General features: G+C 44.8%; 2 protein-coding genes across 2 annotated transcripts; one reads left to right on the top strand and one right to left on the bottom strand. All coding sequences in view use genetic code 11, as the record gives it.

Annotated features, from left to right (window-relative positions):
- Positions 1 to 6,823: 6,823 nt before the first annotated feature.
- Positions 6,824 to 9,743, bottom strand: EGR_07675 (hypothetical protein; the record flags this gene model as incomplete). Its single annotated transcript, XM_024496924.1, has 4 exons — positions 6,824 to 6,915; positions 7,205 to 7,294; positions 8,516 to 8,607; positions 9,616 to 9,743. 4 exons carry the CDS (start codon positions 9,741 to 9,743, stop codon positions 6,824 to 6,826), a joined length of 402 nt encoding a protein of 133 aa, XP_024348629.1.
- Positions 9,744 to 20,729: 10,986 nt separating this feature from the next.
- Positions 20,730 to 23,996, top strand: EGR_07674 (hypothetical protein; the record flags this gene model as incomplete). Its single annotated transcript, XM_024496923.1, has 4 exons — positions 20,730 to 21,350; positions 22,370 to 23,371; positions 23,505 to 23,684; positions 23,895 to 23,996. The coding sequence occupies 4 exons, from the start codon at positions 20,730 to 20,732 to the stop codon at positions 23,994 to 23,996; spliced, it is 1,905 nt and encodes a 634-aa protein (XP_024348628.1).
- Positions 23,997 to 26,565: the final 2,569 nt, after the last annotated feature.

Here is a 26,565-nt window from a genome sequence, read left to right as displayed (position 1 = left end):
AAAAAGTTTCAGGAAGAACACCTTGTTGTGTCTCTTTTTCTTATTTTTTTATAAGAAACCACGTAGATTTACTTGGTTACCTTACAGCGTCACTAAAGAGGTGTTTCATACTGGTTTTTGCACTTCAAAACACTGCTTTCAGATCTCGCTTTTGGATGACAGATTTTTTAATCACCTGAAATCAACGACATCCAACTGAGGAGGAAATGTGGAATTTCACTTTAAATGGGCCAGATGGAAGGTAGTTCATTCCTCCTCCTCTGTCCTCCTCCGTGAAACTCGTTTTAACCATCATCAACTTCAAACTGCGCTTCAAGTATTGTATTGAGCTATGGATGCATCTCACTCCTCCCAGCAAATGTTGCACTCGTTTATTGCAAAACGTCCCCAGTTTTTCTGGCTTTTCATCCACCATGAGATAAATATGGATAAAACACCTGCTCTGGCACCTGGTGATAGTTAGCCTTCATCGTTTTACTTGACGAAAGATATTTATTAAGGATCTTAACTTCATATATGATTGCCGATTTCTAATCTTAACCGCCAACCGAAGTGAACTTTGGGACTGCCTCTTATTTTGACTATCGAGACTGAAAATATTCCACCGCCTTTGTCAGAGAGTACTTCCTTCGTGGTAAAAAAGGGGGCAACAGTATCAGCAGTGTTTCCCAGGTCCTCGAACTCAACGTAGCCATCTGCATGTACACAGCGAAGACATTGCTCAAGCTAGAGATCATGAAAGTCACTCAAAGAAGTCCCTATGTGTTTCATTAAAGCATGACTTGATCCACGAGTAGACGACAGATGGAACCCATGATTGAGTAACCTTTTGGCTGCTCTGATTTTAACCTGTTGTTCCGTCAAGCTTTGGTCAAGATGAGGGGAGGCATTACCTACCTGTCCATCTATCTAACTGTCTGCCTAACTTACCTGCCTACTTGCCCATCTATCTACCATAAAATAATGGCTGAACAAACTTGCTGGATGGGACTTGAGGGTGTCTGTTTACAAACCAGGTTTAACTCCGTTTCAAAGGAAGATATTTTGCAGAGAGTTTGCAGTAGGTTTGAATGGCGGCAACGGAACCCAGCACCAGAAATGGGGCTTATCAACCGCTTGACTCTGCCGGTGAATTAGTCACTCAAGTCACGACCAACCAACAACTTGGTGCATTACAGTCCCTCAAAATGAATTGCCTTGTCACTGACTACTTAATTCATCACCATTTGGGTACCATAAATTAAGGCCTTCCAGGCAGTCACCACTGGAAAATTACTGACTGACAGCTTCAGCCTGCCAACCAATTTTACCCACCTTTTAAAATTCCACAGTTGTCGTGGAGTGGTAGTAGACTGGATGCGATTAACTAGGTCCCTTTTTTAGTGGCTAAAATCCGTGACCACGCCTCCTACCAGTACTTCACTATCTGATGACAAGTTACCGTGCAGTAGACCGAACTGGCTAGCCTTTTCTTCTTCTCCCCTTCCCTCTCTCTCGCATAAACACATACACACACACACATTCATCGCCATCGCAGCCGTTTCCGTTAGCAACTGTATCCCTTCCCTATGCTCCCCCACTGCACTTGTGCACACGCGCGCACACGGGACGATATCCGGTCGCTTATACGTCGTTCTCCCTCGAGCTCGAGAGGAGAACCGGGGGGTGGGGGAGGGAGAGGCGAGGGGCAGAGAGAGGGATACTCTGACTTCCGGGCACGCCCGCTTTCAGATGCACAGTGGAACAGGGGACACGCGCCCGTGAGCGTGAGTTTGAGTGCGTGTGTTGCGAGTACAGCTTATACACCACCCAACTCCGAACTGTAACTTTTTCCACCCCTGTTGTAACTACTACTGATGCTGGCAGGATGTGACCACAAACAGTACATTATATGCTCAGAGCGGGAGCGCGTTATCCTACATTCAGAACTTACCTGCCCATGAGATAAAGGGGTGGAGTGTGTGATAGATGCTTGTAGCAGCGGTTGACGGTGGAGAAGGATTTGAGAGCTCTACAATGCCCCACAGGCCGGAAGTTTGTCTCGTAACCCTGTGCGCAAGTAGTGTTGAGTGCATGCGTGCGTACGTGTGCATGAGTGAGTGAGCGGGGGAATGAATGGATGAGTGAATGGGTGGGTGGCTTGGGAGGGATGGTGAATAACCACCCGTAAATATGCTACAGCGAGCGATTTTACACACGTTTGCCTGGTCTGCTTAGCTTCCCGCTACACCGGAAAGTATTAGACAGCAGTGGATTCGATTGGTGCTTATGTATGCGTGGCTGCGGAAACGACAGATGATCAGGCGAGGCAGCTTTCCACAGGGGTGCTTTGCAAATGTGAGGTCTTCACTGCTAAATTGCACATCAAAACGCCTCTCCTTTTAATCTGTGGCTAAATAATGAAAGTATGCAAATAAAGGACTTTGAATGTCTCTATTCTTCTACTTAATTGATTTATCGATCGGTGGCGTTTGGAGTGACACAGAAATCGATACTCCTATTCTGAATACCCCTCAAAAATTGTTTCGATGCTAATTTTTGCGCAAAATACACCCGATTTTTTGTAGAAAATTTATCAGTGGATTTAGATATTGTATGCGTTATTTTTGTTGTTTTGAAAATACCAAATATATTAGTAAAAGCAACTGTTAGACTAGTAGTTTAAGTCTCGCCACCTATCCGATCTCAAATGTCTAAAGGTAGAAGGTGCCAAGAAAAAAAAAAACAAAAGGCGGTGTTAGGTGCCAAGTAATTTTAAACAGCTGTTTAGTAAGTCACCCATTTTCACGATGAAGTAACAAAGGGAGCGGTAGTGGCAGTTGCCTCCTATTGAGGGATATGAATGAGAATGTCCCGGGTATATTTTGCGGTTTTAAAAGCCAGAAGGTTATGTGTAGCTGTGGTAACGAAAAGTGATAAATCAAAGTATTCACTCAACTGGGTGTGCTGACTGCCACCACCCCGACACTAAGGTGGCCACTTAAACGCCTCAGGTATTCATCTGCCATTGTCTAATTCATTAAGCCCCTTAATAAAAGTAAAAATACCGGTCGCCAAATGTTCGACCATCACCCTTTTGGACCTATACATCAGAAATGTCAGATTTTCGTAAAAATAAGTTCATTAAATATTTTAGAATAGTCGATTGTCTAAAAAGTCGTGAGCATTACCCTAACGAAAGATAAACAGGAGCTTTGTGCACATGAGGTCAAGGCCACATTCACCTTTAGATCAACAATGAATCAACAAATTTTTCAATGAAATGATTTCTTTGACACAAATGGCAATTTTGACTGCCAAATACATCTTATGCACCATGTGAAAAACAAAGTTCTTCATTTTATGATATTTGCCAATTTACTGTGAGATTCATCATCAAAAAATTTAGATTCGATTATTAAAATTGGACAAGGGCCAAGCGTTGGGTGTTCGGAGGAGGCTCATCCAATGTGGTATACTTCCTAAACTAAATGCAAGGACTTAATTATCCACCTGTTTTCGTGGTGGCTATTGAGGACTCCTATCCACCCCTCCAACCTCCCTCTTCCTCTCTTGTTTATTGACCCTAAATTTTGAAATAGGTTGAACCCGAAACGCATGAACAACTTGCTGTTGGTGCACCCTCATGCTGATTTAGCACTGCTTTAATGAGGCAGCGTCCTTCTCTTTGATACAAGCATCTCTCTCCCTTAATCGTGGTGCAACAATGAGTAGGGGTCTGCGTGACAGCGGAATACCATTAAGACGAATCGTTGTGCCTCCCCGAATCCCTCAAACGAGTTGCTTTTTGTCAAATGGTATTGTGGGCTGAGAGCCACGTGTCCATATGCCTCTCCTTTTTTACTTCAACTCATCCATAATGGATGCGCTTCGAGCAGTGCCGATGCACGCAACCGATGAAGCGTAGAGGATGGAAGAGCAGCAGGCGAAGGAGGAGGAGGAAGATGAGCTGTAGCCGGGCCTAATTAAAAGCCTTGGCTTTGATTAACCCCTCGTGCATGCATTATTCACTAGGGAGGCAGCCAGGACTGCTTTGTCACTCCCTCCCCCCCCCCCATTCCACCCTCCAAAATACTTACCAAACCACGTCAAAAATTGTCCCTTTCTCAATTAAATATGTCCCATCGAACGTGGCTGTGCAATTTACAAATCTTCATCCGATAATTGCGTCTCTTACTTTGGACACTACTAAGTGACAAGCTGACCATCTGTCATCGATTGGAGGGTGGTCTGGGGATTCAAGAGGACCTTGAAAATACCACATTCTGACGAGTGTGTGCTGAAAGTAAGTCATCTTCCTTCACAGAAAGATCACAATATTATTTTTTTGCATTCCAAACAAAAATAGAGAAATGGTTGAGTAATTTATGTGAAATTTACGTGAATAAACAAAAGTGGGAATTTCGAGTTCTCTGCAAATCAAAGCGGAGGAGGAGACGGGAAAAAAACAGGTTCAAGCATTTAACTACTTATTCGAGTACCTTTCAATCTTTCAAACCTAAAATATTTCCGGAAGAATTAATTTTTTTCCTTAAAATAATTGGCTGTTTGCTGGTTCAAAAATTGGCCTATTATGGAGGGTCTAGGAGGCTAGTAGGCGTGGTCGGGAAGTGACGCCGAAATGCTCGTTCCCATCGTCCTGGTGTGAACTTCTCTGCCAAAGAGGTGAGTGGTCATTTTTGGGGGTAGTGAGGTCTGAACAAGGCGATTTGTATCGAGAAATAATCCACTTGGGCAGTCGTACTAGGTTCTTGACGATGTTCTCCGGCCTGGTAACATCCGCATCAAGGTGCTCTCTAGAAGACGATATAAAGCGTGGTATCCAATGTCATCGCTTTAATCCTTGTGTGATGAGTGACCACAGATTCAGCAATCCACGGGAGATGCCTTTATTCGGTCGGAGGTTTTTCTTATTGGTACCACAACTGTAGCGCCCCAAGTATTCTCAAAAATCTTTTCTTTGTAGACTGCTGGTCATACCGGCCTAAGAACTTGGCGCAACGTGTGGAGACTGATGTGCCTGCATGGTTAAAGGCATAGGGTCACCACGTGACCTACTGTTTCGCTTAAATTTCATCCCACTCATAATGTAGTCGATACTTTAGAAACGATCCGCGAGACACTGACTCCATTGCTAGTGATGGCTGGTGGTCGTTCTCTTGGGCATTGGTTTTTTGCCTTTTGTGAACTGAATGAGAAGGGGAGAGGGAGGGGGAAAAACTCGCTGGTCTACAACGTTCGAGTCTAGCCCATGCTTCACCACAAATACAAATGTCAAATGCCAATCAAGCATGCCCTTTTTGGAGTGGCTAATTTGTTTCCACCCCTTTTTGCCACTCTGGTCCCACTTCACTGCTGTTAAGACATCTGTGCTGATTCTATTCATACATCTTTATATAAGTACACTAAGCGCTGTCATAATGGTGTGGTTTCTCGTCACTTGCTAATTTCCTTGTAGAACACGCAAGAGGGGTGAATGAAAAAAGTGTACGGGACTGCGATAGCAATTCCTTAGTTAATGTGCACGCATTCCGCAAAGTTGAAGTTAAATGGTCGGCCAAAGGAAGGATGACACCTGTCCTTTTTGTGCCGGATTCGCATGATACTACCAACAACTTATAACTCTAAGTCTTTTCAGTCTGGAATGGGCTTACATCTAACCTACAGAGGGACTAAGAGGCTGTTTGACGTAGTTGGAGGTCCATACCGTGTGGAACAAGTTCCATCTGTGCATACGAACGAGGTCTCGCAGTTAACAACAATTAACTCATATGTACCTACTGAAATCGGTTATTTCAGCGGACTAATCGCAATGAGCTATTTTATTGCTAACAGTAATATGTGAAGGGCTACTTTAATGCAGAATTCAGTGATCAGGAGAGTGAATGAATGAGTGAGTGAGTGGGTGACTGGAAGATGAGGGCAATCCAGACGGAGAGAGGTTATTGATATTGCATGAGTGACGATAGCCACGCTGTCGAAGATGAATAAGCTGGTGAATGTGTGCAAATCGACTCGGCTGACTATGCAGTCACCACGTCAACGTAAAACTTTCGTCATTCACTTTACCGCGTGGATCTATTTGAATGCAGCCCTTGCTATCAGATATGTTAAACGCATACTATCCATTGTCCCGATCTTAAAAAAAAATTAAATTCTGTGTTTTAAGGTAATGAAGCTCATCACTTTCCCCTGATCTTTAATGGTATCGTAGACTTATTGAAAAACTTCAACGTTTTTGGACGGCTTAGGCATAAAGCACATTTCCAGTGGAGGTAAGAATCAACGCGATTACCTGCTCTACCACTTCAACAGACTATTGACTCCTCAAGTTGATTCATACCTCGGAGACAGCAGCAGATGTCAACGAATTCTTTGTTTTGTGATTTGATCTTGATGAAAGGTGTAATGATTCAGTTGGCGTCCCACATGCGGAATGAATGCCCACCGGAATGGACACGGTCAAGCCAAGGGAACATCATGCATCTGGTAGAACCCTAAAGTGCACCCTACTCGGTGTGTATAGTCCACGGTTGATGCAATCCCCCTAGGCCGTATTTGACACGTTTGTCAAATGGCCATCTTAGTGGTACAGAATGGGGTCAGACAGGTTTGAGGCAGGTGGCCGCATGTTTTTCAGCTACCCCTATCCTACCGTTAGTTGGCAGTTTACTCGAAACATGCATTATCTACTGAAAACTGTCATACGCATGTCCTCTTGTCCCTGTCATGTGGGCACGTGATTAAATATTTCGATGCATCCGACAACGGAGTCACGAGGCAAAGGACTATGATGGAAGCAGTGGCAACGGGACAGAGAAGGCTAAGACAACTCACCAACATATTTTTTGGTAGTGCATGAAAGAATGAAACCTCCTTCACCCTTTGCATAAACTGCACAATTTGGTCTACCAACTGTAATGGGAGGAAGGGAGAGACTTACTAGCGCAAACTTATCCCCTTCCTCCAGGCATTTCTCCAAATGATGGTTGTCACCTTTTCTTCACACTTGACAATCATATCGCCAGACAGGAAATCGAATAGGCGGTTGGGAAGTAAAGAGATGCTTCTGGAGACAAGACTCTAGATAAACGTGGAATCTGCAGCTAGTCGTGGCGGACGATAAACAGACACGCCGAGACGGCTAATTGCTCCACGTACTTTTTTAGGGTTTCCATTCAGAACGATGCTTATACGAACTCACTGTGCATTCTTGTACCCAAATTATTTCTCTTTAACCTCTTATCATCATTAAAGAAAGAGCTGATGAAGTAGAGCGACATAACTCCCTTTCCTTCATGAAAGAACAAAGAAATAGACCATAAAGATATCCAACCATTAATTAATTTGTTCATAAACCTCCATCTCGTGACCTTTTGAGGTAGTTAACTGAGGTCAGCTATTCATAAGATCAGAGAGATATGACCTCTGTGGTACTCAAATGCAGGTATGCTACCTTCCTTTCAGATTTCAATAACTCATCAAGAAGTATGTGCATGAACTATCCTCGAAAAAGGATTCACACATTGTCCACCATGCTCTGATGAACGGCGCGCTCCTGATTACTAAAGTCGAGAGAGACAAAGTCCCCAACACAACATCTCCCTTTGACACGCCTTCCCCCCTCCCCCACATCACGAGCCAACCCGCACTCTTGTTCGCCACCCTCCATTTCTCTTCCCTCCCCCACCCTCTCTGTATTCATTCGAAATTTATTTACTCATACCCAATGCGGTGCGGTGCAGTGAGGTGCAGTGCGCGGTGTTGTCAAGTGCCCACGTGTTTCGTTTCGAGCGTGTGTGTGTGTGTGTGTGACTGCGCCTGTTTGTGCGTGCGCATGTAGGCATGTGTTGTTCGCCAGCCGGAACGCTTGATTAGAACCCAGATGTCTTTTCATTCCGCGCGTGGATTGTCAAATTCGGAGGCAAGGGGAAGGGGGGGTGGAAAGGGGGAGAGGAAGATGCACCTTCTCTGTTACTTTCTTCCCCCTTCTTTCCCTGCCCTTCTGTCACGCTTACACACACAAATACACAAACACCAAAAACGTCTTCACTTCCTCTCCCTTATCCTTTTCTTGCTACCTCTATAATTGCAGGCTTGAGAATACGAATGTGGTGTGTTTTCAAGCCTCGAAGACGGAAGATGGAGGTGGTGGAGACGCGTGTGTTTATTTGCGCCCTGTTTGACAGTGTGTAATTAGGCGAGTGGATAACAGTTGATAGTCTGCTTCGTGATTAGCTCGTGAAGGGAAGTGAAATAAGGAGGGCAAATTGCGATCTGATATGCAGTGTTTCGTGGTCATTTTCCCCCTATACCATCCAAATCACCTAGAAGTGCCCACAGATGATATAAATGGAGCTCTTCCTTTGCTTCACACCATCTAGATCCATTCAATCTGGACGAATATTCAAGGTATTTATAACAATACGTCCAAAATTCATATTGAGGGATTCAAGAACTGTGGGATTTTCGGTTTAGATCACCACAGTGGCTAACTGCTACTTGTAAGAGTTACCAAAATTTGTCAAATGACATATAAAGCAATCGGATCCCTTCATTCCTGTATTTAAGATGTGATATCTTTCTGATATTCCATTACTTGAATTTCTTTAAATTTTAACCACAAAGCAGTGCAGACAGTTGGGATCCTCGGTTTGGAAAATGTTTGACCACTAGACAAGTGATACAGATGGTACATGGGGCCATTCTGGCAACCCGAGTAAATCTTGGGTCAAGATTAGCAGAATCGCTGAATACGTATTTTTGACAACTTCTCTGTAACCTAAAAATTAAAAAGAAGAACGTCGAAGATAGTGGTTGTCCTACTTTACCTGACGGCATTTTTGCGTGTATGAGGGACAGGTTTATGGAAAGAACCAATCACCCATTGCTGGAGCCTCCTCGCCTTAGCCTCAACTCTTCTCTAAATCTCATTGCCAGCATTGGAACACAAAGCTTGGGCCATCGGTTGTACGTTGAAACAAAGGTCAAGCCACTGCAGTGAATTCCATGTTTCTCAGACTTTTTTACTACAAAATTTTTTTTAACGGTCTAGTGCACTCAGTACAAAAGTTTTTTTTCTAAGAATCTGTCTAATAATCTCTAAAAATTTGCCTACTTTTTTGTAGTTCCATTAGAAACAGTGCGAAGAAAAAGATGCCATGATTCATGTCTGAGGGTGTCATGTGACTATTACATGTCTGACAAGGCAGTTGGTCTTAGAATACGTTAGCAACCGTTGCTCTCCAAGAGCTGAAGGTGAGGGGAAAAAAGGAGAAGAGGATTCGATCTCGCGCTAAATCTTATGGACAGGATTATCGGCACCAAGCACGTGAATACTTCAGGCACTCCTGGACAGACTGATTGATCAGAGGTGGCTGAAGCGGGGTGATGACAACTGTGCGGTCACCTAGTAGAGCAAAGACGAGGATGAGACTGCATTACCCTCCGTCTCACACTACTACCCACCCTAGAGTTCAGTACGACACGTCACAGGTAAGTTTTACAGCCGTGATGGGTTACAAAGTGACACTACTTCGTCATGCCCTAATAATTTTTGAAGTAGTAGATATTCTTGGACATACTCCAAGGTGTCATCTGTTTGAACAAGTGAACTTTTGGAGCACTACACATCCACAAAGTCTCGTAGTTTGGGCATGAAGTGAGTGGATTGTTTGTGGACAACCGGTAATTTTTTTTGCTATTCCTTCAAATTCTTTAGCATAAAATTCGTCGCACTTCATAGCCAGTCCCTATCCACTGGCAAATTTATGCAGCGTGATAGTCTTTGAGGCATATTGACCACCGTCTATGACTAATACGTGTGGGTGGGACCTACTTACTTGATTTTCACCTCGACTTTCCCAGTTGATGAAGCTACAAACGAACTGTTTCATCAATCATGTGAAACATGACTGCATGCCCTTGGCACATCACTCTCGAATGCCACGCAATTATTTAGCCCTTTTAAGAATGAAGAATCTCTTTGGAAGTGACGCATCCAACTTGGGATGATTAATTAATCACTAGAACCAAATTGTTGATTTAAACCGCTACTAGTGGCAAGTTCCACTGTCGTGGGCTAGACCTTGTCTCCAGTTGCTATTTGACAAAAAGCTTCTACAGCTTCGAAATCGAGTTGACCTCATTTCGTAGGAGAGACTTGCTCAATTCCCAACCATCAGGTCTGGTTGGATAGGTTGGTGCATGAATAGATAGGCAGATAGGCACTTCAACCTACAAACAGCTGTATGCACTTGGCAAGTCTCCATCAGTGGCAGGAGGTCATCGGAGCGCGCCACTACCGAAGACCACGCCAACCTTCCTGGTTACCCAACATAGAAGTGATACACTTCAAAAAGAGTGCAAAATTTTAATACCCCTGCTTACGAAAAATAATATGACAACCTAATCAGCACTAGGGCAGTGGTGAAAAAGGGTGAGACACTTTTAAATTAGCCTTCTCAATCCAACCGTCAAAGTGAAACAGATGGTATTACAAAAGGGGGTACATGATTATCATCAACTTTTTTCCCTCCACTTGTCTAAGCACATGCATTATTTTAAGCATCGTTCCACTCACTTATCAATTTTTATGTCAAAAATGGAGCAGTGCTTTTTAAAAGACTATTTCGGGAAGAAAACAACTTGCTTAGTTAAGTCTCGTTCCATTTTTCTCACTATTTTTATCCCACATTTTCCTCTTGTTGAGTTTTTCTTGCAAACCTTATTAAGTGGTTCAAGTGGTCAGTTCTGAAAGATGATTAAACTTACGTTATATTTTCGTGATGATAAAAAGGAATGGTATTTCATTTGACCCCTTCGAATCGATGAAGCAACCACCAATCAAATCCATCCTCGGGTGTCCTTGTCCATTGGGATATAAGACGCCTGTCGGTGCATTCCACTTTGGTAAAGCATCTTACCTCCTGATTGAAACAACCACCAATTGTCACCGCTCCCACAATCCCTTTCATCTTCCAACCGCCTATTCTATCTCCTACCTGACGTCGTGATTGTCAAATAACAAGAATAGGTGACAGCCATCATCTAGAGCAATGTGATTGGGCGATTGTGGACAACGTGAACGTGGCCGAGGACAAGGACGAGGCCAAGATGGTGTGTACTAACCTCCCCCCTTCCCACTCCTCCGAAAGTATGGCGTGAGGTCTTCTCACAGGTAAGATTTGCGCCTCCTTGAGGCATGGGCCATAAAATTGCGGCATTCGCACTGACCTTCAAGAGTGCCGCCTCCTATCTGCTCATTGTCAAGTCCTGACCGTCTCTGTGGAAGGAGATGTGGCTTCACACAGCACGCCTGTATCGACATCGAGCGCGACGATATCAGTGGTGAGTGGTTGAGCATCAGTGTGTGAACATGTGGCAGTGAAGAGTTGTATGTGAATTGCACCACACACATAAACACATACACGCACACACACAGACAGACAGGCAGATAGACAGACTGAGAAAGCGTAATGTTTTGGGATAGGGGATGAATTGGTGCGTGCCGCAGAGGTGTTTGATGTACAGTGAGTCGATTGTTTGGCGATAAACACAGGCACCTTCGTTGGCGTGATGAACGTTGGAGCACAGAAGGTGGGGCGCATTACGAGTCAGTCAAGTGTGCAGTCACTCGGTCAGTCGGTGGGTCAGTGGGTAAACACTCCTCTTGCAAGGGTGCGTTGAGGCAGTGCGAAGAGGAGAAGTAGTGGCATTAGACAAGTCGGTGATCTGCCTTTGAGGCGAAAGTACTGTCCTTTGATGTTAATGCCAGTAAAATGGGTTTGTTCAGCCGCGTCGCCTTTTTCAACCGATTTGTGTGTGCAGTAATTGTGGCATCACTGGCACATCACTTGGGGAACCATGACGTGGTTTTGCCTCAGTGTGGAGTGGTGATGAAGTGACAAGGTGCGGCCCTGAACATGACTTATTACCCTCTGAGTGACCGATTAATCAACAGTCGAGAGGTTGCTATAGCCTATTTCTGGTGATGAGCTCCACAACCCTCTCTTAAGCCTCTCGCTGGTAAATAAAGCCATCCCTCCCGAATACTGAAATGTCTACCATCGATGGCGGCTACTTGACGGTTGGAACAAAGAGTTGATATGTGCTTTAAAATCCTTTCTGGTCTCTGGCACAAACAGCATAATGTACCCTCCCCCAGTTTAGCCAGCCAACGTGACTTAATACCGACAACTCGCTTACTCACCATATATAACCCTCTAAAGTCGAGACAGGCACCAACAGAACTGCAATCGACCAGCCAATGGAGACGACTTTTGGCTTAATTTTTGGACGCTTTAGCGCCAATTCGCTACCGTAGCTGTTCTTCTGAATCCACCTCTACCACAGTAACCGCCGTGCTCTTCCATGCCTCAACACGAATTTGGCTCCTCTGGAGTTCAGGTGACATCTCAGAGGGAGGCACAGCGCTCTTGAGGTGTTCCACCAAACGGACAGGAGTCGTAGCATCGACCTGGTGACCGACTTGAAGGAGCAAGTTCGAACAGCTCTCTTTCTTTTATTCTCTCTGCTCTCTTTACACTTGGCTGTCTATCTGCTCGTATGCGTGTGTTTAGTTTGGTTTAATTAACCAAAATTTCTCTATGTTGGCATTGGTTCAATTACACTTGAGTGACAGTGAGGGAAGATGGGTCTTTCAAAGCACTTTCTGAGCAAAAAAGCATTTTGTCCTCCTTCTGCTTTTTCAAAGTACACTACTTATAAGTCTCGCCGACTTCAGTGGTATGTTTGAGACAATTTACGAATTTGAAAGTCTGATTTCAATTAAAATAGTTCGAGTCCTGTCGGGGCTGTGGCACTGTCGGACCCTGTGACAAGTTGCATGTGTGCCACCCCACATATCATATTTCGACCCGCCTAGTGTAATCCATTCAGATCCAGTCTAATCCAGTTTTATTTACTGTTACTGAAGACGGCAAGCGGGAGCGTGGATCTACACATTCATGCAACAGCGCTCAGTGATGATTCAACCCTCCTGTGAATGAAGCTGGCAAGTTCAACATGCGGACATCTACTGAATTTCTCGAAAATAATACACCGCGACAATGGGACGTCTGACCACCCGCTAGTTACGCACTCTATTCATGCAAACGCTTCAAAGGTGGACAGATAGGCAAATGGGTGGACAGCCAGACGGACGGGTTTATGGCCGGCTGGCTGCTAGGCTGACCAGCCATGCGTTTGCACGTCAGTGGCAAACAAAACCATGGTGATTTTTTCTTCCTCGTGGCACTGACGACAAGTATTACCTTCCGCCAGCATCCATCCTGAGCGCGTAGCACAAGATGAATCCTTCTGTGACAAGGGTGAATGCAACGCAGTCACAAATGAACACTAACAGGCTCGAAATTATTGCACACTGCGCGTGAAGACAACTTTCCATTTTTTTCACTAACACAGAACGATGATTGAATACCGCGTCTTGTTGAAAGAGTGTTATAACCAGGCAGGCCATTTCTTTGAGGGAGGATACTCTCGGCTTCTCTTCTCGGCTCTTCTTTAAAATAATCGTTCTATGGGCTCGTCGTTTCTGTCCTAAAAATTAGTCTATTTCCGAGTGTCAAAGTGCGCCCAGGTTCCTCTCTTCATGCTGTCAATTTTAAAGTAGAAGCCATGAGATATCAATTGTTTCTTATGTGCATTTAATAAAGGTCGCCAAACATAACTGTCAAAAAAGGAGAAGAAATAATATGCCAGCCTTTAAAACATCTTAAAAGGTCAAATTCATCTCTGCGGTTGAATTGACAAGGCAATGAAGACAAGGGTGGTGGGTTTGTTAAAATGAAGGCCTCCAAAGCATGCAACACTGACCGCATTTGTCTGTGCGGGTATGCTCCCACTCCATACAAATGAACATCGGTAAAAGGAATTGGAAGGGGGCAGGGAGAGAGGATGAGGAGGGAGAGGACAATAAAGTATCCCCAGATGGTGATAGCTGCAACCCCTGTCTACATTGAATAAACAAAGGGACACACTGGCACAATCTGAACCTTTGTTTGATTGAACTCTTCCCTAGCCCCCACTATCGCTCAAAATCAGAAGTAGATTACCGAGTGACAGGATCTTGGCATGGCCACTGTTCATCGTGTGACGGGCGGGGGGGGCGGGAGAAAAAGCGAATGAAAGGGTTAAATGAAGAGGGTCCCAAGACTAACGGAAGTTAGCCATCTTACCACTCTCCTCTCCCCTCCCCTTCTCCTCCGACCACATAGATTACCAGTTTCGATGTAGACGAAGTATGTCTGGAAAGAAGAACGAAGTGTATGAAAAATGCGGGTAGGATGACCTTAGAGGCTTTTAAAGCTTTCGAATTTGAAGTGCGTGGGTGTATTAATGCTCCCTGAGACACTGAACCTTCCGGTCTCTTCACTTAAAAAACCGAACAAATTACATTAGTGAATGAATAAACTGACTGTTAGAATGCAGAGGTGACAGAGGGTGAACCAGCATTTAAGTAGTACTTAAGTCGCTATCTATCCACAATGCTCTATTAAATGGGGAATTCTAAATTCCTTTTCGAGGGTAACGGAATAAAGACTAGGGTGTAAGAGAGAACCGACGACTGCAAAGTGGCCTAGTGATTTGTCATGCATGTCTATATCATAAGACTAATTTTGTTTGACAAGTGGATTGACCTCGCCACTCATCCAAAAAGGCTTGTCGACATGGTGTTAAGGTAACTGCTAAATAACTATGAATGAGCCAAAGGGGAAGAGATAGTGTACTTTCAAGCAGTGGGAAGAACTTTCACAGCGCAAGGGATATGGGCATTCACACAATCACAGACATGACCACGCGATGGTTGAAAGTAGTTCGCCAATGCAGATCAAAGACCAGGGCAAATGTCATATCTTCCAATGCCTTGATGCATGACAGACTTCAGCTCAGTTCCGGATTCAGGCCATGTTAAATGACAGCCAATTAAGCACAAATGATTTGTTGTTTATGCCAGATCGCATAACGCCAAATTGTATCAAAATGGAAGGCGACTAGTGAGCAGTAATGGTGACCAAGGCGACCTTAATGTTGTCCTCGGCTAATATGTTGATCTCTACTTCGTGTAGATGGATAGAGGGTTCGAGGATCTGTCAAACCGTGGTACCTGCAAAATGCTCAAGCCTTTATAACATCCTAACATTCAAAACTCAGAAACTGTTTGATAAGTTTACGCATTCAGTGAATAATACCAGCCAGTAAAAAGTTAAACCATGAGGTATATTTCCATGATCCCCAATCCCGATTGTCTTGACTATGCATTTATTACCTCAAAATACGTGTACTTTACACACTCGCTGCAACAGCAGGAGAAGAATAGATGTGCCTGTGTGAACGCTTATGATCCATACCATGAAGATCATTACTAGCCAATGACCCGGATACAACTTTCGTGTTCGTTCAAGTGAAAGGGGGACTGCATAGGGGAGGGAAGGGGGAAAGGGGGCTTTGGGGGGGGGGGGTTGGACCATAAGTTAGAATAGGAGTGTGTGCGTGTGTGTGCATGAGCGTGACTTTCGGGGTCAAAGTGTGCTTTGCTCTGCTATGCTATGCACTGTACTGCACACAACCACGGATCCACGTGAGTTAGTATGTGAACGAGCGAGCAAGTGGATAGTTGAATGAGTGAACTAAATCAATAAATCCTCTTAACAATTCTTTCAGTTGCTGCTATGGCTGCAGCGAGAATTTCCCGGCTATAGCTCTCCAACTGAAAAAAACCTTGATAGGTTAGTGAATGCTAGGTCATTTGGACCCAGGCTATCGAAAGGCATCTCATCCAAACCTGGTAACCATTTGGCGTGAGAACATGCGTTGAATACGATGGCTGAAGTTTAATGACTTGTCAATGGTAAAACCTACTGATCATACGTGTTCTATGGACCGATGACTGGGCATGGGTTACCTGATCACCCGACAAATTAGCATTAGAGACGTCATTCGACCAAAGGAAAAAATCATGAGTAAAAAGCATGCAGGTGAGAGTCTCACGGGAGTAGCCCTTTGACAACTCAATATTTCGGTAAATCAAACAATTTTACATCGCGTAACTATCCAGGCTGTCACTCGAATACTGAGTGGGGAAAAAATTCGTTAATAAGGAAGTCTACAAATCCAAAAAATGAGGTAAATGAAGATTTCCCCACCATCTATCCTTCAGAAAAAGACTTTCGACCAAGAGAAGCAAGTTTTGAAAAGTGGTTGATGCCTAACTGATCAAACCGGCTCTGTATAAGTGAATCTACTGTGTCAATCCCTCCCAGCGGGAAACAAGCTAGCTGTGGACCCCAATTTCAACAAGCACCCCATTTTAAAGTAGATACCATAGCCCCTGTTACCTTCGGTTCCACAGCTCACGCTTACGTTCTATTTCGCATTTGATGGCGTCATTGTCAAATGCCGAGAAACACTGGTACCTACAACATGGGGAAATAAGATTATGGAGAAAGAGAACAAACATGAGGGTGTAGCAGTATCTCCCTTCTTTCTGTCATTCTTCTCCCCTCGACCTATTTCTTTATAAAACGTTTCATGCAGCAAATTGCGTGGCGATACCAAGGTATAAAGCCCAGTTTTGCTTTGTTTGAAAGGAAAGCCGATTTCTTTTTCCCAATTCGGTTATCCTGACTGTTTCCAAAGAGGCCTTTTTTGAACACACTCCATTTGTATTAAGTGGAGATCTCAAAGTGAATTGTTTGGTCATCAAACACTTCTGTGGATGGAGAGGTGCCTGCTTTAGAATTTGGACCGGGTAGTTTGCAGACAGCTTGGAGATAACCCAATAATATCATCGTTCCTCTATAATACAGAAGCCATCACACGGTAGTCCGTCAGTTAGACACCAGCCAGTTCTTTCTTAAAGGCTTGTTTAAATAGCCCGAAGGATTGATCTATGTGGTCTATTATGGGTGGAACCTTGTTTTGAGCTTTCGCCCCCCGTTTGTTGAGGCTTTAAACGAAACGTTTCATCACTCAGGTTAAACATGACTCTATGCTCCAGTCAAATTAATCTCGAATGCCACGTAATTCTTCAGCCTCTTCAAAAGTAGAGTCTCCTTGAACGCGATGCAGCCATATTTGAGTTGCTGATTCACCACCAGAGCCAACGCGTTTGCTGAGAGCTACCCTGAGCGGTAAGAAATGGCAAACAAACATATCGCCTCACCATACAAATTCCTACCTCTGGGGCAAGTACCACTTCATCTCTAAAACGCAGTGCTTTGTTGAGATCGTGGGGGTTGGATCTGGTGAGAAAGGTCCACCAATAATGTAAGATCTTCTTTCTTTCTTTCTCTTTTCTGCCTTCAGGTTGGAAATTCTTGGTACGAAGAATTTGGCTTGAAGAAGGGAGGATATAAACTCATCTTTGTGGTGGAATTTTGAGGCATGATTTAATTGCGGCTAAATTTATTTTATATCACGGGCAGTTGTTACAGCGCGACCTTTGACCCTCTCAAATAGGGTGAATCTTGTAATGGCCTGTCTATTAATTTTTGGATTAAATATTTCCCTAACTAGGAAAAGAATTTGACGACCTACTGAGTAATCAACACATGCACCTCCACAGTTTAAAGATTTGGCTAAATTAGAGCTAAAATAAAGGCAACAAATTCCTTACTTGATTACTCCAAATGGCTGAATGAATGGGTCTAGGGAGTGAATTAAGAGTTGGATGGTTGGATGGAGAGCTGGCAATGTGGATCGTTTAATAGACAAAAAGCCCAATATTCGAAGATATAGAACCACAGCTATTCTGCTGTGACCGGACTAACACAATCCACACCTTTTATCCAAAAACCCTTCAAAATCCTTCCGAATTGGTTTGTTATTCTTCCACAAGACTTAAAATTAATGTAAAATTAATGTAAAGATGCCATCAAAACTGGTTGGAACCTAAAAAAGCCCCAGAATATGCATTTTTGAAGCCTTTAGAAGGGTTGGAATAGTGTGGCATTTCTCAACTCCTAGCGTCCCCTGAGTTATTCACTCTGCCCAACAAGTGTTTGTATGCACGCTTAAATGCAGGAATGTGAGTGGATGTTTGTGTTTGTTTGTGCCGTGTATGTTGGTACGTTTTCGCTTGCTTGACTATGCCTAAAACGCCGGTTAAATGCTACACTCGACCTCAAATGACCCCATTGCGTGCTCACTCAGGCGTAGGTTCGCGTGATTATTGTCTTGCCAACATTATCTCGTGTCTCTTTCTCTCTCTCGCTCGTCAATGGGTGCCCGGTTGCCTGTGTGTAATTTGTAAACTCCACACCTCCACCTCTTATCCTCCTTTTTCCCCTTCGGTGCCTTTTACTGCTCCCCCACCAATCAATAAACAAGTGTGACCCTCCTCTTAGCACGTCCAAGACGCATAAATGGGTTTAAACAAGTCCTCTCAAACACCTCACTGTAGGTCAGCCACATCCACTCACTCCGTTTCGTGGATCACGTAGGCAGGTCGTAGCATGTACGTTTATCGTACAAAGAGTGCAACTGGATCTCCTCTTCGCATGAAAAATGCACTCACTGCTCAAATCAAACTGGGAATACTGGATTGACTGTTTTATGGAGTATAACGATAGTTTTTCCTTTTTGGGCCACACGTTCGTCCCTCCTACATCTATACATTCAGTCGAACACATGACTTGTTCCTCAAGTGAGGATATGTTGATAGCCGTCTTTTCCCCTCCTTCGCCACGTTCTTTATGGCTTTGCGTTCACTGTTGCTGCAGAAATATTGGCAGATTGCACTCTCGAAATGAAAAGGGGATTCCACGTACAAAGTGAATGTTGACAGAAGTTAATTATGTCTTCGGTGTGGGACTGTCGTGCTACCTATGGCTGGCCAGCCAGCCAGACAGTCAGCCATCCGCCTGTCCATCTGTCTGTCTATCCATCCGCCTTTGACGGCTGCCTTTGAAGCGCTTACATGAATCAAGTGTGCAACGAGTGAGTGGCTCGATGTCCTACGACCGTAGCGTACTGTTCTCGAAACTTTGATTGGGTATTCACGGATTGGAATTGGTCAGCTTTGTTAACAAGAGGATTTGGTTCATCGACCTGCGCCGTTGTGTCCACGCCTGCATGCACCACCACTTTTGCCTGCCGACTAGATCGGTGTTGTCTGGACTGGCTCACACCATACAGTAAGGACAGACAGGCCACTCACTTCTGCATCCAGTGCCGTCTCATTAGCCTCTGTTATATTCCTGCTGGGACATAAAAATCCTACTCTTATTTGAACGCCTCTTATATATTCGACCGCTGCGGAGTCTGCACAATCTACCGTCAAGTTGGAAGGACTCCCTTAACCTTTACATCTACCATTTAATCGTGGACGGAAACAGCTCTTTGTTGAGAGATTCAATTTTTTGGGGGGCCTATGGAAAGGGAAGAGAATGAAGGGATGACAGGAAGGCGGGTAAGTGGAGTGTCTACAATTTATTGGTCTTTAGTGAATTATTCATCCCCAGTCTCAACTCAATTTGGCCTGCCTCTCTTCACCACTCTCTGGCCCTCTCGCCCTATGATTCTCACTCCACCTCTCGATGCCTCGCACGATGCTCTAAATTATTCACGCCCTTCAGCATTGTTTCAAATCGCCGGCCTGTCCATTTGAACTTGCTGCGTGTGTATAAAGAGGGAGAAAGAGAGGTGTGGTGGGTGGGTAAGACGAATATAAAACGAGTGTCTAAGTATGCGTGCTGTCATTTTATGAAATGCCCAAATGAATGGTAAACTCGCGTGTAGAAGAGCAGGTTAAAACGACCAGTGCTTCTACTAACACGCCATAAATCCCACTTCGCCGCGTAACCCGAATTCAACAAAGGACCTGAAAATAACTAGGACGTCACGACAAGACCAATCATTAGGAACATTGGCAACATTGTTCCCTATAATTGGCATTTCGTTGTAAATGCGAACTACTAGCTCGTTCGCCAAACCTACAATTAGGGGCTGCCTTTGTTCAATCATCCCAAGATAATATGCACCTGCTACTTTTCGGGAAACCGTTAATACAGAGTGGCTGAATAATAATAATAATAAATACACAATTTATTCCGGGAAAAAGGGGAAATAGACATACACATAAAAGGAGATAAGATCACTAGAATGAGATAGAAAGAAGGGGAAAGGTGTGAAGTGCAGCGCCCAAAGAAATGGACCAATCGAACATGAGAATGGTGATGTCCAATAGATATAGAGTATTCGAGCTTTGCCCGAGCGCTTTTCTCCCACACACATACCGAGTATGTGCGCGTTAGTGAGTGTGCATGGCGTATGTGCGTGTGTGCATGCATGAGCTGTTCATTGGTGCGCGCAGGCAGAGCTCGGCGTGCGAATGGCCAGGCTCGACTCTCGACCTCTAGTGCGCGCGCGTAAGCGCACACTCGTTCGCAATTTCACGCCTTCTCCATCTTCTTTCTGCCACAGTGATGGTGCGTGCGTGCTTGTGAAGTGCGTGGCACACACGCATTGCATCTCCACCCATTTGTGCGCTTGTGTGTGTGTGAGCGTGTGTATGCGTATACACATACACACGCACGCGATTTGTGAAGCCGAGTTGAACACCCTGGAGATATAAAAGGGGGAACGATTAGACGGTTTGATCAGTCCACTACACTCGCACGCATCCACAGCACATACCCGCACGCTCGCACTCATACACACCCACACACACACACACACACCTGTAAGCATAAACACAGACAAACACCATGCAGGCAATGAGCAGTGACAGCCCTAATTTCTTCATGGAGACCTCCCCGCCTGAAGGCGGAAATCATGCTGTCCACTCTCCCTCTGAAGGAAGTTCTGAAGTGGATACTTCGTCTTTCGATGCCAGTATGCGGCATTTCGTCTACTCCGATTTGCCAATTAATGCGCCAACACCCGCCGTTCCTGCACCCTCTACTATGCCCATGCGTTTAAAACCGGGTAACAAGAAGTCGTTTGTGTGGAACTACTTCCGCCATCCGGAGGGTGAATCTGGGATGGTGGACAGAACACGAACTCAATGTCTTCTCTGCAAAAGTCAATTGGCTTTTAATGCTTCTGGCACAACTACTACAATGCTCAACCACTTGAAGAGTCGACATGGTGAGATAGCTCAACGAGAGGAATCACAGAGGGTTCGAAGTAACACCTCGAATAGAAGAAAAGACACAGCAACATCTCGTGTTGCTTCTGGTGCATCCTACTCACCTCTACGTGCGCAACAGCAATCATCGCAGTCGTCATTACCACCACCACCGTCACAAGTCCAACCCTCCAGAATGAGAAACAGCAATGGCTGCTCTGACTTCCCACAAATTTCGGAGGACCTCCGGAAATTTGCTGTAAGCTTCATCCCTCAGACACTTTTTTGGATCCTTTTCCCCCCTTTTAAGTCATTAGTATTTTATTTATACATGCCTCAAAAAGTCCGATTTTTCTTTGAATCTACCAGGTTCCCAGAGATGACTCGAGCCTCCAATGTGCGTGGGTCTATTAAGAGAGGAGAACTATTGTCTTGAGTAGACCTTGACTTAAGTAGTGAATTGGGTATCGTTGAGAGATGAGTGCCAAGTGGCACTCGATGCAAAAAAATTGATAGCTAGATAGACAGACCTAGCGGTGCTCGAAATCTGCTAACGCCTGCTTACCTGCTTTGTGCGATAGACACACTTTCATGAAAAATTTTCTCCAGACAGTTGTCATCAGACTTCGGGGTACTTCTTTCACACGATTGCGTAGTTAATAGCTCTCCTCTCTCCCCCCTTACTCTCTAAACGAAAACACGCTAGACTAGACGCGAGAGGTGAAAAAGGGTGGCAGAATTCGGGAGTTCTCATCGAGTTTCTGTGATACCAATAAATTAGGTTGTCAACCATGCAGTCATGAGAAAAGGCATATTACCTCCATTTAAGTATTGGGGTGAGTTACGTCAGTATAGGGGTATACACATGCTTGAAGACACCGTGACTTTCCCAAGGTTCGTTTTTTTCTTTTTCAAGTGGTGTAGTCGAAAATTTTTGCATTCACACCCAAGGCACAGAGACATCAATTCCAAATTATTCGAGACGACTTGACAAGAGTCTTTTTGTCGACAGAGTCGGTGTCGATGTCAGTTTGCATGACAAGTGAAAGCTCAAAATCTCGAGTTTTACACGTCGGAAAGTGACTGAAGTAAAAGTGGTGAGAAAGAGGAAGGGATAGGGAACAAAACAGAGGAACTACCGTTCCTTACTGAGGTCATTTACGCATAACCAAATAATACATTAGCCTCCACTAGCCTTTGTTCGGTTGCTATGGCGTCTGACAAGAATTTTAAGTCGACTTCGAGCACGATAAAGTCAGGGCAATATGTTTATTGTAGCATTTAAAAGAGGAAGCAAAGCAGACGAGTCGAAAGGTGGGTCTGCTTCAACCCTTTTTGGCGTTGAGTGGACTGGATACCGGAGGCAGACATGGCAGTCCTCAAGTAGTGGGCTCTCCCGAATCAATTGCAACGGCGGCGGAGGCTGCCGCAGCGGCTGCAGCTGCCGCTGCAGCATCTAGCGGCCTTCTACCCCCTTCTGTATCTCTCGGGGGCTTGCCACAACTCCCTGCGGTTACTTCTTCACCGCTTATTCCACCTCTATTTCCCATTCCACCCCCACTGGAGTCGGCACCTTTGATGCCGCAGTTGACAGGGTTTCTGCCTCCCAACTTTCCTGCCTTCGTCCCTCCCAATTCGTCTGCTTCCTCCTGCTCCACCGACACTGATGATGCGATGGAAAGACTTCAGTCAACACCGCAGCTCAGTTCGGATTCTGGCCCACTGGCAGTGGCACGAGCGTGGCTTTCCACTCTGGCCAACCTGCCTGGCCAGACCGCAACTAACGGTAGTTCTGATGGAATTCGAATTTCCACCACCCCACCTATTAACACCAGTGCCAATGCCGCAAATTCCACAATTTCAGGAAACCTCGCAGCAATAGAAGAGTTGTTGAAGAGTCTTCCAAGTATGGCAGCACAACAGGCGGGTGCTGGAAGTAGTTCAAAGCCTCTGCTAATGCCACCATTGCCTCCAGATTTGCTCTCTACCTTGGTACACAACAGCCCACTTGTGTTAAGCATTCTCTCAAGATCCCAGGCTCTTCTAGCCTCACAGGGCTGCATCCCACCACCCCCTGCACCCCCCCCACCACCTCCACCACCACTTTCCACCTCGTCTGCAACGTTGACAACCGGTCCCTCGACGACAGCGTCAGCCTCTACTCCCTCATTGCCGTCGTCCAAAGACAAGTCCTCCTCCAACAGTGTGGACTTGATGATAGGCACCGCAAAGCGTAAACGTACACGTCCAGTGTACATACCTCCACAAATGTGGGCTGTGGTGCGTACTTATATACGTGGTATTCATCGCTATATTACCACAAAACTCACCAGTCAGTCACAATCATGGTTACATGGTCCCAGGTGGATGATTTCTACAAGACAAAACCCGTTGGTTTATTTTTCCTTCATAGAAACGATCTTCCATTGAGGGCAGTCCAGGCGCTGCAGACAGTCCAGAGGACTTGAGTATGCCTCGAGCAACGCGACAGCAACAACATGAGTTGTCAACCGGAGCCTTGGAAACACGTCTTGCCTACTTCCTTGTTCGCGAAATGCTCCCACCAGAAATTCTTGAGAGGGAAGGCTTTCGAGTGAGTTATTAGATACGCCTCTTCTTGTGTCCCTTCTTCCCCACTCCTTCCCCTCGTTTTTTTCTAATTTGTACCTTACCTCCTCGTTAACTGCGATAAATTTAGAGTGATTAGGTGCGGTTAGTGACAGCTTGACAAGCTATTTAATTCGTCCCAGAAAATGTATCATACTGAGAGAGTCAAATACTCTTCTAATTTATCCTCCTAAAGCTGGTATTTAACTCCTTGAACGAAGAAGATATTTCAACAATGTCTACTGGCAAAGATGAGCCTTCACAAGGTGGCAGAAGAGGTAACAAATTTGCCAAATAAAAGACTAAGAAAAGTGGCTTAGAGGAGTAGGGAGGGGAAAAAGAAACCTATAGTTGGTCAAACTGCCAGGCAATATTTCCAGAGGTTTCTATTCACTCCGGTGTAGTGAAGTGAAATATCCCTCCCTCCTTTCACACTTTCAAGTTGAGGTAGAGTCGATGTGGTTGGGGGGGGGGGGGAAGGAGAGAGAGGTGGGGTAGCCCCCTCATCTAGAACGCAAAATCTACCATTACCTTTCATGACCTCAAAAAGGCTGATAAACAAAAAGGTCAAGTTCTTTTCAATTGTGAAAACTTCGATAATTTCCTATCCATTTATCCAGAGGGATCTGGAAAATAATGGGAAAATTTTCGTCCCAAAACGCGATAGTTGATGGGATTTTGCTATTCTTTTTCCCTCTTTTTTCTGCTCTTCATAACTTGTAGAGTGCATTTGGATCCCCTCCAAAAGAGAGATAACTCTCATTTGAGCTTCCTAAAGGATAGGGCTGGGCGGTTCTTTGGGGTCTTTACAAGACCCTAGAGGAGATTGAGCTCAATTGCTGACGGAAGATCTCGAAGTGGCCGAAAAAAAGATAGTAGAGTTGTAAACTTCCCTTCTCACCACTTTTAGCCGCTCAGTAAAGGTTGAGAGATGTGAACAAACCTTCACTGAAGTCTACCTGGATGGAAGCAAAATCCCGATTTATCATTAAGTGAGCAAGAAATAAGTTTTAGGGGTTTCCCTTAATTATTCGGTACAATTCCCCACCGTCAATTTCAGGGACCTGTCAAGTATGTAGAACGTCTATCACCGTACTATTTTGACTTCTTTTATCTGGTGATTGAATCTACTGGATGGAATTCGAGCTTGTCTGCATTACCGAGCCCAGTTTAATGCAACTTTGAAGGCGCAGAAATTTCTCATTAAACAGGACTTGAAGAGGAGACTGGTATGAACTAGCGGAACTTACCACTATCAGCATCAATTTCCGGAAGGCCATAAATTCTTGTGCCAATGTTGACACATTAACTCGAGGCTGACTTGCTAAGACCTTTCAGGAATGAATTGTGTGAGCGGTAGAAAGAATAGAGCAGTTACACATACGCCAACTAAGAAATTAGAGGAAGCTAAACAAATGGGTGCTACTGACATTAGACAACAGGCAGCAGGCCACCGACGATAATCTACTTGTAGTTCCTCACTCACTCACTCAATTCGTCTTTGTTCAACTCACCAACGAAAAAGGAGGGCTTGCCAACCCACTGGCTGACTGACTTGATGGGAAAGGGGTTTTTCTATTGAGACCCTCGTTGAGCAGTCGAGTTTATTCTCTCGCACGCATAGACATATTTCTCGGAAAAGCAGCACTTCATCGGTAGAAGGCTGTGTCTTATTTTTACACCGAAGGCTAAATATCTGCAGCTATTGCATTCAGGCACTCGATACTGCTGGAGTGTGTGCACAAGACTGTCGCCTTCTTCAGAAATGGTGGAGATTCGTGCTTTGGTGAGAAGAAAGTGCAAAGTTACTGCATTTTTGAATCGAAGATGATGAAACTACACCACATCATCTTTCCCGAGCATCAAAAAGTCATATAATCACATAGGAGGTGAGAGGCAGTGAAATAAAAAAAGTGCTGACTAGACTTTAGGCTGTTTGATTCTGGGGATAAAAAATTTTTTCCCTCCCGCTTCCTTGTTTCAAGATTGCAAAACGATGAATAAGGAATAAGGGAGAAAAAGGCACCTAGGAGCCAAAAAAAGGGTTTCATACCATTGCATATAGCGTTAAGCTGTGTCAAGGCAATCGATGAGGTCGAGAATTCCTGGTGTAGTACGGAAATTCAAAAGATCTAGCCGAAGGAGCTTAAGAATCATGCGAAAGGATGCCAGTACAAACGAATTCGCACTGCCTGACCTCATCTGCCCCGAAACTCGTGAGCATCATTGCTCGTCAGCGCATGTGATTGAGGAGGGCAAAGCGTACACTCACAACCATCCTCCAATTTACCTGCTTCTAAGTTAACTGCGTTAGCAATAAAACATCTTTTTTCGCCTGTCTGACCTCGCGTCAGGGTTTATTCCTTCCCGGATTTCCACAACTTTCGCATTATGATGTAGGCAGGAGATAGAGTCCAGGGAGCGTGTATGTGCGTGCGTGTGTGTTAAATCCATTAGCGCTCGCTTTCCTCTGATAGATGGCTACTTCACCACCACTTTGTGTCTCCTCGGAAATTATCATCAAGTGTATCATCACTGCCACTGCCGGCATTAGTGGATACTCGCGGGCTGCATATCGGCGCCTTAATCTACCTTCTACCTTCCTCCTTGCCTTTATGGACTTTGCCTTCTTGCCCTCCACTATCCCCATTCTCACTTCTATTTCGTGTGTACTCGGGGGGGGGGGGGAGGAGGAAGAAGGGGAGGGGCAAATCACCCACTTCCCCCTCCTTTCTCAACAGGTCCACTTATAAGTGGGCAGTGTGAGTAATAGGCACGGCGACCTCTGTAGTTCTTCGATTTTAGCAGACAGGCAATGAGGCAAGCAAGTAAGTAAGTGGGCAATCAAGCTATAATCATCTACTCCC

The sequence above is a fragment of the Echinococcus granulosus genome (genome assembly GCF_000524195.1).
Source record: "Echinococcus granulosus chromosome Unknown EG_S00084, whole genome shotgun sequence".
In the NCBI taxonomy this organism is placed as follows: domain Eukaryota; kingdom Metazoa; phylum Platyhelminthes; class Cestoda; order Cyclophyllidea; family Taeniidae; genus Echinococcus; species Echinococcus granulosus.
This window is presented reverse-complemented; position numbering and strand designations above follow the sequence as displayed.